Source organism: Podarcis cretensis (assembly GCF_951804945.1).
Source record: "Podarcis cretensis genome assembly, chromosome: 8".
NCBI classification, from domain to species: Eukaryota; Metazoa; Chordata; class Lepidosauria; order Squamata; family Lacertidae; genus Podarcis; species Podarcis cretensis.
The window spans coordinates 53,653,281-53,667,477 of record NC_137177.1 but is presented as its reverse complement, the minus strand read 5'-3'; the positions used below and the strand labels follow the sequence as shown (position 1 = coordinate 53,667,477).

General features: G+C 47.0%; 1 protein-coding gene across 5 annotated transcripts in view; it reads right to left on the bottom strand.

Annotated features, from left to right (window-relative positions):
* GSE1 (Gse1 coiled-coil protein) overlaps positions 1 to 14,197 on the bottom strand; it is a 432,608-nt gene that overhangs the window by 174,770 nt on the left and 243,641 nt on the right. Inside the window, exon 1 of one of the 5 annotated variants that reach the window (XM_079988698.1) lies at positions 11,174 to 11,376. The exons of the other annotated variants lie outside the window; for them this stretch is intronic. Coding sequence (XP_079844824.1) covers positions 11,174 to 11,216 — 43 coding nt within the window. The 5' untranslated portion in view covers positions 11,217 to 11,376. Of the gene's footprint in view, positions 1 to 11,173; positions 11,377 to 14,197 lie in introns of those variants that run through there. 5 annotated transcript variants of the gene reach the window in all.

The following is a 14,197-nucleotide window of genomic DNA, read 5'->3' as shown; positions in this document are numbered from 1 at the left end:
TCAGCCTTCTCAGAGAAATACCAGGTTGCCTACCCAGGGCTTTTTTTCAGCTGGAACTTGCTGGAACTCAGCTCTGGCACCTCTCAGGTGGGCACCCTTGCCATTAGAAGAGAACAAGGCATGCGCTAATGGTGAGCTCCCACACTTCTTTTTCTAGAAAAATTGCACTAGGGATCAGAACGCCTTGCTCCACTAAGTTGTGTCCACCCAAATCACTTATAACGGGCTTGTAAGGGAGGTGCTGTTGCTGGATCTATGTCTCTGTGTAGCTATGTGTAGCACCTGCTGTGTTTTGCCTATGTATCACACTGATCTGAGCATTAAAGATTTTGCTAGAAACTGCAACGGGAATTTGAGTTCTTCATCAAGGGGAGGCCAGTGTTCAAGTGAAGAAAGTCCAGTGAATCAAAGGCTGGAATAAAAAAATTAAAATCTGCCCAGCCTAATTTTCCTTACCTCTGCATTGCCATCTATCACCACGTGCCAATTATCTGGATAATAACCCCTATTACAATGGATGGCCAGCATCAATTGAACAAGCCCTTAGTGTCTCCTTTTTATGGAAAAATAAGAGCTTGTAGGAAAACAAGCCATTCCTTACTTGGACTGCTAATCTCAGCCACTCTGACTAAGGACATCTACTGGCTGCAACCCACTTCTGCTCCCCCAGACAGCCCTGGCTGATCCACTGATTATTTTAAGACTGCAGCCAGGCTTGTGCAAGGAACTACTTGGAATAAGGTCAATTTTTCTGATTTTAACCATCTTTAAAGAAAAAAAAAGGGAGAAAGAGGATTTCAAAGTGCAACAGGAAAAGCAAGTCAATTATTTCCCTTGGCTTTAAATAGCTCCTCTGAACCATAAGCAGAGTCGTGGATCGGCTGGGTCTTGCTCGTGATGCCAATGAAGACCAGTATTGTAAATGACCTTTAAAATAGACTCAAAATTGCATTCATTGTGAGCAAGGTCAGGGATGTAGGTGTCAGTTGGACTAAGCAAGAGATTCTTTTTTGAAAGAGGGTTGTTGATGTGCCCCTCCAGTGACTCTTATTGGCATGCACCAGCATACAAGCCAGTATCAAATGCTGGTGTAGTTGTTTGCAGGGCTCTATAGGCTGAAAGGTTTGTCCAATGGAGCAGCAGGACAAAAGTTTCTAGAAGACAGAGAAATGAAGTACTATATTTTTTGCCCCATAGGGTGCACCTAGTTTTTTTTTGGGGGGGGGGGAATAAAGGGGAAAAAATGTTTTCCCCCCCCAGGCGCGGGGCTAGGGTGGGGGAAGCCCGAGCTTCCCCAGCCCCCAGAACAGGCTGCTCTCCGCAAGCCGTGGGAGCCCTCCCGCGGCTTGCGGAGAGCTACCCAAAGCCCGGGCACGACTGCTCAGCGCGCCCAGGCTTTGGGATAGAGGCAGCTCTGCGCAACCCTTGGGAGACCGGCGCGACTTCGAGGGTTGCGGAGAGCTGCCCGAAGCCTGGGGAGTGCTGTTCAGCGCTCCCCAGGTTTTGGGCTGCAGGCTGCTGTCCGCAAGCCTTGGGAGCCCGATGGGAACTCCCGTGAGCTCCCACGGCTTGCGGATAGCTTCCTGAAGCCTGGAGAGCGAGAGGGGTCGGTGCGCACTGACCCCTCTCACTCTCCAGGCTTCAGCGAAAGCCTGCATTCGCCCCATAGAACGCACACACATTTCCCCTTCATTTTTGGAGGGGGAAAAGTGCGTCCTATAGGGCGAAAAATACGGTACCGGTAATTGTTGCCCATGATGCAGGGCACCATTAGTTCTGGTCAAACAGGTTTTTGGGGTTGTTTCAGAAACTTCCAGCTCCTATTTGATCAGGGCTTTTAAAGCTCTGCTTAGCAGGAGCAGGCTAAGTTTTGCAAAACAGGCAAATCAATACACAGTGTATTCAAGTCTCTAATTAGGTCAGCTTTTGCCAACCATATTCTTTCCAGATATTTTGGACCACAATTCCAAGCTGTGCTGAATGGGAACTGCAGTCCAAAACATCTGCAAGAGCCCTAGAATTTGTCACTCGAATACTGAAGCAACAGTTCCCAACAATCTAGTTTGTTCTCCTGCAGTTCCCTGCCAAAGTAGCTTGAGCTCCAGGGATCAAAACACACCCCTGTCCAGATCATGCCCCTCCACCACCATAAAAAATAAATAAAACTCATGTCTGAATTACAGAATGCACCTGCTTTGCATGCAGAAGGTCCCAAGGTGAACCCCCGGTCTCCCCAGTTAAAAGGAAGGAGGAGCAGGTAGAACAGACCCTAATCTCCCTCAGACCTTGGAGAGCTGCTGCCAGTTGTAACACACAAAACCAGAGTACATGAACAAACAGTCTTGATCTGCTGTGCAGCAGCTTCCTGTGTTTAGGCAGAATGGGGAGGCAGGCACCACCATGGTGCTTGGGCTATTTTTTGCAGAACGGGAACAGCCAGGAGCACACAAAGCAACTGGTAAAGATTTCTTGATTACTATTCCTACCACCGGACTTCCAATATGGAGTGCCCTAGCACAACAGTTCAAAGCTGATGGAAGATTAAGCAAGTTATTTGCTTCTCTCTGTGCCTGTGTGTGTGTGTGTGTGTGTCTGTCTGTCTCTCACTCACAGTGCCAGATAAATTTCCCCTTTCTCACTTGGGGAGGAGGAGGGCAGAATGAGAGGATAGGGCAGGAAGGCAACGAGTTGATCCTGACCCCATTCATTAGAACATCTGACCCCAGCTAAGAAGGGAGGAGGACAGAGGGAGGGACAGTCACTAAGAGGCGAATTAATTCATCAGGGAAATGCAATTCCAAGCCCAAATATATTGTCAGCAGGCCACATTAACGCTGGCACCAGGGACACGGGGTTGCACCCCTCCCGAGTGAGCAGCTAAATCAAAGACATCTGGAGAGCTAGCTGAAGGCTGAGATTATTAATGCTGAAATTTAGAAGCCAAGGTCTGAGCTGTGGATCCATCAGCGCCACCAGTTACGTCCAATAAATTAGGAGAGATAAGGATTGAAGGATAGAGTATTAAAAAGGCACCATTCATTGCTGGACTGCAGCGAGTCTCCAGAGGCCCTGCCTTCCCTGGGGAATGTTAACCCTATCTGCTTACAGACAATGGAAAAATCAGCAGGCGTCATGGTAGGAAAGTAAGTCTTTTGCTCAAGGGGGCTTCCCTCACACAGCCAGGCAGGGAATGCTGTGGTGGGGGACAAACAAGAGCCTTGCTGGAGCAACTGGCAACAACTCCAGATGCTGCAGCAATAGATGTACATCCTGTATCTCCTCTAGCCACCACCCTGCACAAAAGCCTCTTTCCTGATCCAGGTCATTGCTCAGTGCTTGACTCCTTTCCATCTTTGACCCTCTACATGTAACCCTGTTGCAATTGAAACCTAATCTGTACAGATCTACTCTGACCTCCAGCCAGCCAACGAAACAAGTCACACAAGTGGGTTCAGAGAAGGGCTAATAGCATTGTACAAGAGTTAGCCAGAAAGATAAAGGCAGGCATCACCAACACCCCCATATTTGGACTTAGATTCAGCTATTTGCAGACACTGCAACCACCCAACTTTTGAAAGGGATGCTTGCTGCTCTTTAAAGCAGAGGGGGACATGGAGCAGTTGGTAGAAACGTTCTAGCTTCAAAATACATTTGTTTGCCTTTAACTTGGGTTCTGTCTGTTCAGACTGCATGAACACCATAGTCAGCATCTTAAGCATCTAGGGCAAGGGGTGTTACTAAAAACCATTACTTTGGGGTAGCTAAAGTGGTGCCCTCTAAATGTTCTGAACTACACCTCCCATCATTCCTGACCACTGGGTATGCTGGCTACGGCTAATAGAAGTTAGTATCCAACTACTGGAGGGCCACAGGTTCCCCATCCCTTGGCTTTCCAGGGCTGCAAATCAGCCCCACACGTTGTTAAGAAACCAGAGCAGGCAATGTTGCTGCAACTCTGAAGTGAGTTGGCTGTGCTCCAGGAGGGGTACATTAGGCCAGTGTTTCCCAACCTTGGGCCTCCAGCTGTTTTTGGACTACAACTCCCATCATCCCTAGCTAGCAAGACCAGTGGTCAGGGATGATGGGAATTGTAGTTCAAAAACAGCTGGAGGCCCAAGGTTGGGAAACCCTGCATTAGGCAATGGGATGGGTGGAGGGGAAGATGAGGGTTTCTTCAGCCCCACCCTTAAAGCTGTCTGAAGAATATTGGTTCTCTACACCTTAAGCCCAATGCTGTTGTAAGAGAGAGAGGTTTTGCAGCTTGTTTTGTTTTTTAAGCATGATGGAAGAGAACTGATGTACCAGAGGACACACTTGGGGGTGGAGCTTGGATTCTCTCAGCAACTAGACTTATGCCTATATCCAGTTGGCCTTCAACCTCTGGGCTGATCCACACCATACATTTAAAGCATATTCAAAGTAAATGGCTTTCCATGCCCCCAAATAATCCTGGGAACTGTAGTTTGTCAAGGATGCTGGCAATTGGAGCTCTGTGTGGGGTAAACTACAGTTCCCAGGATTCTTCAGGGAAGCCATGTGCTTGAAAAGTATGATGTTGATGGAGCCTCTGTTAAGGCATCACATATTAGATGTCAGAACAAAGGGGTGGGCCATGTTTTACTAGACACTCAGGTACACAAAGATGCTTCTACCCTCTGTCTGCACTGGAGTCCAGCCCAACTAAAAGGGCTGCTAGCCTCCTGCCTAGGATTCAAATGGCCACCACTTCATACCATACCAGACAGTCCCTAATTCCCTCCAATTAAGTCAAATGACCACTTCACACTCCTGGCCAGACATAACGTGGACACAGCAACTGCAGCCTTTGCCCCTAGCTCTTTACTGAGCAAGGCGATGTCAGCATTGCAGGTCATTCAGGGACTCATAAACATGCCAAGCATATCCATAACCATCAAGGTGAACAAAGCCCATATGGGAGGTGGCCTCTGATCCTCAGTGGCTAGGGCAACATTAGGGCACTTAAAGAGGATCCAGGCCTACTCTGCAACTGCTGTTCCTCAGCCGTTCAATCTTCCTATTTTGTAGAGTGTGATTGAATTCCACCTTCCTTCTCTCTGTGTGTGCACATTTGTGCATTGGAGAAGCCAAAAAGCGGAGAGAAAGAAACAGAAAGAAGTCACAGCATGAAGGCGGCTGGGTCCCACATCCTGTAATAACAGGTGCCAACTCAATATTGATTTAACAGGAATCGTGCTACAGCACAAGACAAGGAGAGCGGGAGAAAGGAAGCAGACCAGGAATGGTGGAGTTCTCATACCTCTCCTGTTCACTTAGAGAAACATATATCATTTGTAGAGGCGGTTCAGTCCTCCACCTAAGACACAAAGCTGGCAACTCCTTCTAGACCTCCTCTTTCTCCCCCTCCCCGTATCAACCCACGAGAACCCAAAGGTGGATTGCTCCTCAAACAGATTCTCAAACAGAATCTGGTTTGCCTACAGAAGACCCCAGGTTCAATCCAGGTAATGTCCCCTGTCTGAAGCCCTGGGGAGCTGCTGCCAGGCAGTATAGACAATGTTGAGCTTGATGAAGCTGCTCATTGACACTTGTGGCAGCATTAAAGGACACTGAGCCACTCAGGATACAACTACAGGTTTGTTTGTCTTCAAGCAAGAATGGGGAAACTGCCCCCTCCCTGCTGTTATTGAATTCCATCTCTTAGCAGCTCTAGCCAGCATAGCCAATGGTCAGAGATGCTGGGAGGCATAGTACATCTGGAGTGCACCAGCCCCCCCTCCATTTTAAAGGTGGCATATACATAGTCCGTGACAAGGTTACAAAGGTTGCATTTAAAATACCTCTTGTAAGTCTTTCAGTGAGATAAACCTATTTTACAACACCCCAATCTTCACCAGAGCAGTCAATCAACAGGAAATAGACTCCTTGTTGAATGTGGGAGGGAGGGAGACTCACTAAAGGGGAAATTTCAGCAATCTTTGGGAAGAACAGTTAGAAGGTGTGAAATAGTTTGCAACCATTCTGAAAAGGGGGAGGGGCAGCCATATTGGGAAACTGAGTCTGAACAGCCTTTTCTTACAAGGGTTTCTCTTACGCAAGGAACAAAAACTAAGGATAGTGCTATGCAGATGATACATTTGCTCTGTACAACAAGCTGAATTGCAACTGGGTTGCTGGTCCCTATTGTGTCAAAGAGAACACTGTTAAACTGGAGCAGAGGAAACAGCGTATCCAATGCCTCTCCTCTCACCTGCAAAGCCAGAACAGGTCAAGAGTGATCTGAGCTAAGCATGAAAAAGTCATGATTCCTTTCCCCACTACCCCAGGCTCTAGCAGCACTACTGAGAACAACATCCCTCAGAGGCTCGGTAGGTCTGCCTTAACACAAGAAAGAGGTGTTGTACACTTTTGGAAGAAAGGTGGTAATGAGAGTGGAGGGGAAGATGAAAGACTCAGGGGCAGGAGAGAGGATAAGAATCTCAGGAGGAGTCTGTGCCTTTATGAGGCCCCCCCCCACCTCACTGGATGCTGCATTAGCTCAGTTTCAACAAGCAGCAGAGTTTTTAGAGTGGTGGGTCCAGTTTTAGGGCACTGCCTCCACCTTAAGATTTTGAAGAATCATGCTCCCTTGTTATTTTCAACAGGGGAGCCACCTCTTTGGTTAGTAAAGCTGCTTTTGTATTATTTTTGTTCTGTTCTTTTGTTTCTATACTCTGTGGGTCTTTTCTGCTGTCCTTGCATTAATCATGATGGGGTTTAGAGTCCCTGTTTGAATGGTTTTTAACTATTTAAGATTACGTAAGCTGCCTTGGAACCAGGGCTTGAAAGCCATTCTAGAAATAGAGTAATTAAGTAAAGCAACAAGCTGAGCTGATGGATGAAGTTGAAGGCCCAAGGAAGAGAAGGGTGTAAAATGAACAGAGCTGAGAAAATTAGGGGCTGGGGGGGGGGGAGAGAAACAAGGCCTAGGGAACAGTAAGCTCTGAGGAAACAGCAGCTATCAGGCAGTAGAATAAGGCAGGGGAGGATTATTTTGCACCCTAAAGACAACTAGTCAAAACATGTTGAAATTATTCCATATCACACAAGACATTTTTATTTCCCAAGCCTCAGTTTGATGATTTGCCATTGTGTATGTGTGCCCATGTCCACTTTTTCATGCTGTCCCACTTTCACCCCAGGGTAGCATGGCACAAGAAGGCTGGTGGCCGGGAGAGAGAACTCAGTTACTCATTTTAACTGATCAATTAGATCTTTGGCTGTAGTCCTTATAGAACACTTGGCCATCTCAAAGGGCAGGCATAAATCAAGCGGGCTCTGCATCCGTAGTGATGGTAAAAATCTCGTGCCAGCAGACACTCCCAGCCACTGAAAGTGGGCCCTGGGGCTGGGCATGGAGGGTGTGTCTTAGGTTCTGGGGAAGCCAAATTCTAAATTAATTCCTGACATCACTGTGTAATGGAGAAATGCATTCACAATAATGCCCCCTTTTCAAAGTCAGCCTGGAACCAGACATATAAGCAATGGGTGTTGCTGTCCAAAGGAGACACCTCTCCCCCCCCCCCCCATTCTCTCCTTCCAGTCTGGGCACTGACCTGTGCACAGAATCATAAACCCCCTCCTAGCTCAGATTACAGCCTGAGCTGCTTCCAGTTCCCCGTGATCCAAACAGCTTGCCCAGCTGTCCGTCTGCATAACCCCTGCCTGCTAATCCTCCCCAGGGAAGGGAACTCTGATGCCAGAAGAGCTTAGCTGGCACCTTTTGGCCTTCTCCATATGAGAGGGCACAGCCTGCCCTCTGCCTGCCTTGCCCTCTGCCTATTAGCCTGCGGCAGCTCTAACAAGCAACAACCCCCCACCCACCCACCTGCTTTGTTCCTTTCGAGTGCCAGGATACAATAATAACTGTTTTTTCAGGGAAGGTCTCCCTTTTTATTAGCAAATGCTGCTTTCTGTCCTTGTATTTTATGACAGCAAATCAATGCGCAGCCGCCTCCATTGGCCCAAGCTGTTCATCTGCACAGGCTGATCCTGCTGCTGTAACCACCAACTTTGCCCTAGGACAGAAAGCTGTTCAGGCACACATTAAAGCTCCTCCTTTCCTCCCTTTTAAGGGTACAACCACAAGTACACATACAGTGTTGCTTGACATGCTACAACTATAGGAAGCAGCATTATACAGAGTTCGGACAATTAGTCCATTTAGCAATCTTGTCTACAATGACTGGAGTGGCTCTCTAGGGTTTCAGACAGGGGCAATTCCCAGTCTTGCCTGAAAAAGCTAGGGCTTTAACATGGAACCTTCTGCATGCAAGGCTCTACCATTGAGCTATGGTCCTTCCCTAAAAAATACTTTTGCAGGAAAATAGGAAAATGCTTTGTACTGAATCAGATAACTTCTAGCTCAGTACTGCCTGCATTGACTTGCAGCAACTCCTCAGGGTTTTGGACAGGAGAATCTAGAGATGCTGAGGACTGAACCTGGGACCTCCTGCATGTAAGACAGGTGCTCTACCACCAAGTTATGGTTGCATCTCACTGTAAATCCTGGCTTGTTCTTGGGAGGAATAAGCCACAGTCCCTAGGCTTACCCAAATATTTGACAGGGATTTATTTCATAGAATTATAGAATTGTAGAGTCGGAAGAGATCACGAGGGTCATCTAGTCCAACCCCTTGCCATGCAGGCATCTTTCTGCCCAACATGGGGGTCAAACCCATGACCCTGAGATTATGAGTCTCATACTCTACCAACTAAGCTATCCTGCAGGCACTCAAACCAAGCATGACTGGTGGGTGAGTCAAGAACAAACTTTGACTACCCATCTTTATTTGTTTTCCACAAAAGAAACATGGTCCCTAGTTCAGACTAAACTAAGGGCTATGATTTGTTGCTCCTGCTGGGGGAGGGGTGAAGAAGACACCACCTCCCTGTCCATTACCCCATTATCCACTTTCACAGGAAGCCATTAATCACAGACTGATGAGGAGCAACAAAAGTGAAGGCAACAGGGGTTTAAAGAGATGCTGGAGCTCAGGGTGAACAAAAAGCAACATTTTCTGATCTGGGAGCCTACTTACTCCACCTCTTAAGATACAAACTTTTTAATACTACTTCCACAGTTTCATGTCTGGAGACTGGAAACGAAGCTGCAACACTGAGGGCTACTGAGTTCAATATCAAAATTTGAGCTCTGTAAAAACACATCCATCAGGGACCCAGAAAGAGGAGGGGGAGAGAGTAAAATAGAAAAGCAGAACCTACAGTTGGAAGGAAAGGATAGTTCAAATCCCTGCCAAACCCAACCCAAACTCACCCACTAAGCTATTAACTTGGATCAAAGTAAGGACTTTGTCATCAGTGAGTTTTCTACAGCACCCAGCATACTATCAGAGATGGAGGGAGAGAAGAGAAGAGAAGTAGAGAGCCAAAAAGAAAGAAATCCATAACTTTGTGGGGTGGGGAGCTCCATCACTAAGCTTCGTTTCAATTCAAAGTGCCATCTTGGTATGACACCTGTTGCACCACTAAGACATGCACTTCTCTTATTGTTGCTTTGCCTTGACTTGGTTGTCCATTCAGTTGCAGCTCAGGGCTTCCATCCACATGTCCTTTCATTTGGGTGGCCTCAAACTTTCTAATTTGATGTGCTTTTGAAAGAACCGTATTCCCATGCACACAGAGAAAGAGATTCCTCATCACCACAACTAACCTGCCGAAAATGTTTTGAACAGTCTAATCTGCAACCTGATGGGTATAGGATTTGCTGTAAGCTCTTTTTGCAACTCAGGAAGCCAGTAATCTGCACATCTCTATGACCTCTGCTTGGCTTCCCAGTCTCCGTCCCCATCAGTGTCACACACTATAAGACAGCCTGGAAAACTAACACCACAATAAACAAATACATATATGATATGTCTCTCTTAGGTCCTGCCTAGAAAAAGATTTCTGTATAACTTGGAAGTTTGCTCTCAGGACATTGGTAGCTGCTACTTTTGAACATGTTCCTTTATGCTTCAGCCCTCAAAATCTCCCTTAAATCTCCCTTAAATCACCCGCCTTCTCCAGACAAGTGCCCCCCCCCCGCAACCAATCAAAACTGTCTTTCACCAAATGCCTCACACCACACATAAAGTGAGGGTTAAATTAACAAAAGGCAAGGCAGCCAAAATTCCGGCTGGGATTAGCTATCAAATAACTTTGCATTTAAAGCATCTCTTTTTTTCCTAAAAGGGCCAGAGGCCAGGGGTCAAAGGTCAAAGGTGAAGCCCCAGCAGGTCAGGAAGTCACAGTCAACATGAGTTTCCCCCCTCCCTTTCAGGAAACTGCCAGGCAGGTAGAGTTTAATTAGCTTGAAATGAAGAGAGGTGCTGTCTAGAGAGTTCTCAAGAGACTCACCCCCCTAACTCATTAAAAATCATACAGGACCCCATCCCCATCCCCCCCAAAAAACAAGCCCTTTCTAATCTCAAGTGAGCTGAATGCACATGATCCTTCTGTTTCTTGTCGCCTCTTGCCTCTCCATCAGGGTCTACTATTCATAACTTCTCTGCATTGCATTGCTTTCTGACCCAGATGTCAATTTGTATGATTTGCATGGGCCCCTAAAACCACTAGGTTGGCTCCTCTCCACTGGCTAAAGGCAAAAGTAGCTCTACCATGGTGCATCATAGGCACACAGCAGTTCCACCACAAAAAAGGGTTATTTAGAACAAAACAGACAGGCAAGTGACTCATGAAAGCAAGCCAAGCTATATGTTGCCAGGGAAAGCAAGACTAGCCTTTGAGATTCACTGCAGGATTTGGCCACACCATCGTGTGATTTTTTAATATAAAGAACCCAGAATCACTGACTGTGGGGAGGGGAAATGAGAGAAAGAAGAGGAGGAGGAAGAGTTGGACCTCAAAGCCTACAGCTCCTATACAATGGGTCTCCTCCCCCTCTCCCCCCAATAAGCTCCTGCTAAACATGGGAGCTAGATCATCTCCAACAGCTCCAAACAGTGCAAGTAGAAGAGACCTCCTCTGCACTAACAGGGCATCCAAGCAAGTCCATGAGTGAGCCCTGCTCTCCCTTCCCTGTAGCCTCTTGCCCAAAGCTGGACACCAAGCTAGATAAAACAGGAGCCAGATTTTGCTGCAAGGCAGGGGGGGAGGGGTTTGACAGGGAGGAGGCAGCTAAACTTTCACTCACTCAGACTCTGAAGCAAGGTGGACCAGGTCTTCATCTCCAGCATGTTGGCCCTGGCAGCGATGGCAGCAGGGGTACAAAAGCAAGACCCTAGGCAGCAATCCGTGGCATGGCAAGCAACCCCAAGGACGACAACCCCTGCGCCTCTGCCCGCTGGAACGGGGTCACTGTCTGACGGCGTCCACACTCTGATCTCAAGGCAAACAGTTTGGGAAGGTGAGGAAGTGGACTGGAATGATGTCCGGGGTTGGGGGGGGCAGGGGAAGAGGAGGAAGAGCTCAGGGTGCAGGCAAACAGCTGCTCCTGGGATCCTCACTGCAGGCAGGGAGCCAGCTCAGATAGAGAGAAAGATAGCAACCATTTTATTCCCTTTTTAAGCGCCGGCTGCATCTCTCCATCGCTTCCCTCACACCCCACCTCTCCTCCTGTGTGTTCCAGGGTCCTGAGTTGAGGGAGCTTTTGCTTCTCTCCTTCCCGCCCCCCTTCGCTTGTTTGCTCGCCTGCCTCCTTCCCGTCCTCTCTCTCTCTCTCTGTCTCTCTCTCTCTCTCCCCCTGCCTCCTCCTCTGCCTTGCACTTGATATCAGCCTTGTCAAGACTGCTGAGTTGAGGCTGACCCCTCACCCGCAGCTGCTAATTAAGGCTCCACAGTGACAGTTCAAGTGCCTCGCCTCAAGTTTGCAGCACCAAAGCGTCTAATTGGAGGAGCCTTTTCATTTCTCAATAGCAGATGCACTCTGGATTCTGGGTTCCCCTCCCCTCTTCCTTCTCCTCCCCCCTCATCCCCTGCTTTTTCATTCCAGGCCCAGGCAAGCACACAGCACTTCCTCTTTTGTATTTAAGCATTGGGAAGGGGAGCGACAAGGAGGTGGGACCCAATCCTTGGAGACAGAAGAGGGCTTGGGGGAGGGAAAAGAGCTGCATGTCTTTGCGAAGGAGAGAAAACAAAATAAGAGGACCAAGGAAGAAACCATCACACACACACACACACACACACACACACACACACACTTCCTAGCCCTCATTAGGGCTGAAATCCACACAAAAAGCCCGTAAGGTGAGAGTCTCAAATTAAAGTGTACAATCCCACCCCTAAAAATTTCACATTGATAAATGATACTAAACTCACCGGATTAGAAACACCGCAGTGTGCAGCTTGGCTGATTTAAAAAAATAAAGAAATTCAAACGCCTGATTTATATCTCTTTCTCCACCCCACCCCCTAAATCACTTTTCTGAACCAAACTTACCATTAGAAGTTCTTAAATTTTATCCACTTCTCTGTTAATAGCTACATGTGGCTTTTAGTTCCTAGGAAAAGGCTAAAATACTTCCTAAGAGTCATTCTGCATGTGCCTTGAAGCTTTTGTTTTTCACTTGACATGCTCAAAACTCTGGCACAAATCTTTTTGCTTTAGCCAAAATTAATTTACTTGGGTGGATAAAATATTAAGTATATGCTGAGCATTGCCCTCTCATCCCCGAAAGACCCCACACCCATACTTCACAGGAAAAGGAAAGGAATTTCAGGACTTGTGCCCTCAAGATTTTTTTTAGTATTTATTATATTTATAATCCCACATTTCCTCCCAAGGAACTCACGGTAGTGTTCTTCACCCTTCACATTTTCTCCTAACAACCCATGAGGAAGATTAGGCTGAGAGAGACAGTAACTTGCCCAAAGTCAACCAGTGAGCTTCATGGCAGACAGAGTGGGGATTTGAATCCAGGTCTTTCACGTCCAAGTCTAGTACATTAACCACAACACCACACTATCAGCCATGGCCAGCATGGCTAATTGTAGTAGATGGAGGCAGGTGGGAGTCCCAACAACATCTGAAGGACACCAGGTTGGCAAAGAATGCTTTAACAACTCAAGTGTCTGAGCTCCTAACTAGGCACTGTCTTTGCTTACAAATGAGAATCTCCATTCATCAAGCCATTTTCTCCTCCGCTAGCACAGACTTTCCTGGCCCACCAGAAAAAGTCTCTGAGGAGGGTCTACGACCACTAGATTCTGCATATCCATTCTCCCAAACACCTTTGCACTAGGCTCTGCTCTCTTCCTCCATCTTTGACTAGGCTAGAGCTGCAAGGTCAGAAACAAACAATGAATTTCCGAGGGAGCTGACGGCAATTTGAGCAACACACTACTCTCCACAGCTGCACAAGCATTAATTTTGTCCCAAGATTGCATCTGACCAAGCAAATTTTTTAAATAAAAAAAAGCAGGAAAAGCTGGAAAGATGGAAAAGAAAACTATTTACCATGAACAGTCACCTTGCTTTTCAAACCACCTCCAACTGTCTGAAAAAGCTTATTATTTGTCTCCAGTGTTAAGATCACAGGTCAAAGCTCTGGTAGGGGTTGCCCCTGTGCTTGGAACACTGAACAAGATGATAAGAATCAAACAAATACGACTGAAGCTATAGTTTCAGAATATGGAATCCACAAATTCACCCCCTACCTGGTTCGGCTGCAGCTAGATCATAGCTTTGGGGGACAAAGGTGTGCAAAAGAAGTCATGTTCTCTGGACTCCTTTGGGAGGAAAGGTTGGGCTATAAATTTAATAAATAAATACACTGAAAAGTGTGCACTTTTCTGCAAAATTTCACTTTCAAAATAATTTCCAGCATGTGAAATTCATGGGAATTCATGGAGGGTGTCAATGGCTACTAGCCATGATGGCTATATTCTATCTCCAGTGTTGGAGGCAGTATGTCTCTGAATGTCAGTTGCTTAGAGTAACAACTGTGCACCCACAGTGTGATCTTAACACTGGAGACTAATACAGTAATAAGCTTTTTCAGACAGTTCCAAAGCAAAGGAGACTTCATGAAGCCTAGACAGCAAAATCTGGGGTCCAAGGCTCTGTGCTCCAATCTTGCTATAGGTGGAGTGGGTATGGGGGAGAGAGAAACAGGAGAGGAGAAAGAGAGAAGCTATGACCATATTGCACCATAAAAAGGTAAAGGTACCCTTGACCATTAGGTCCAGTCGCAGACGACTCTGGGGTTGCGGCGCTCAT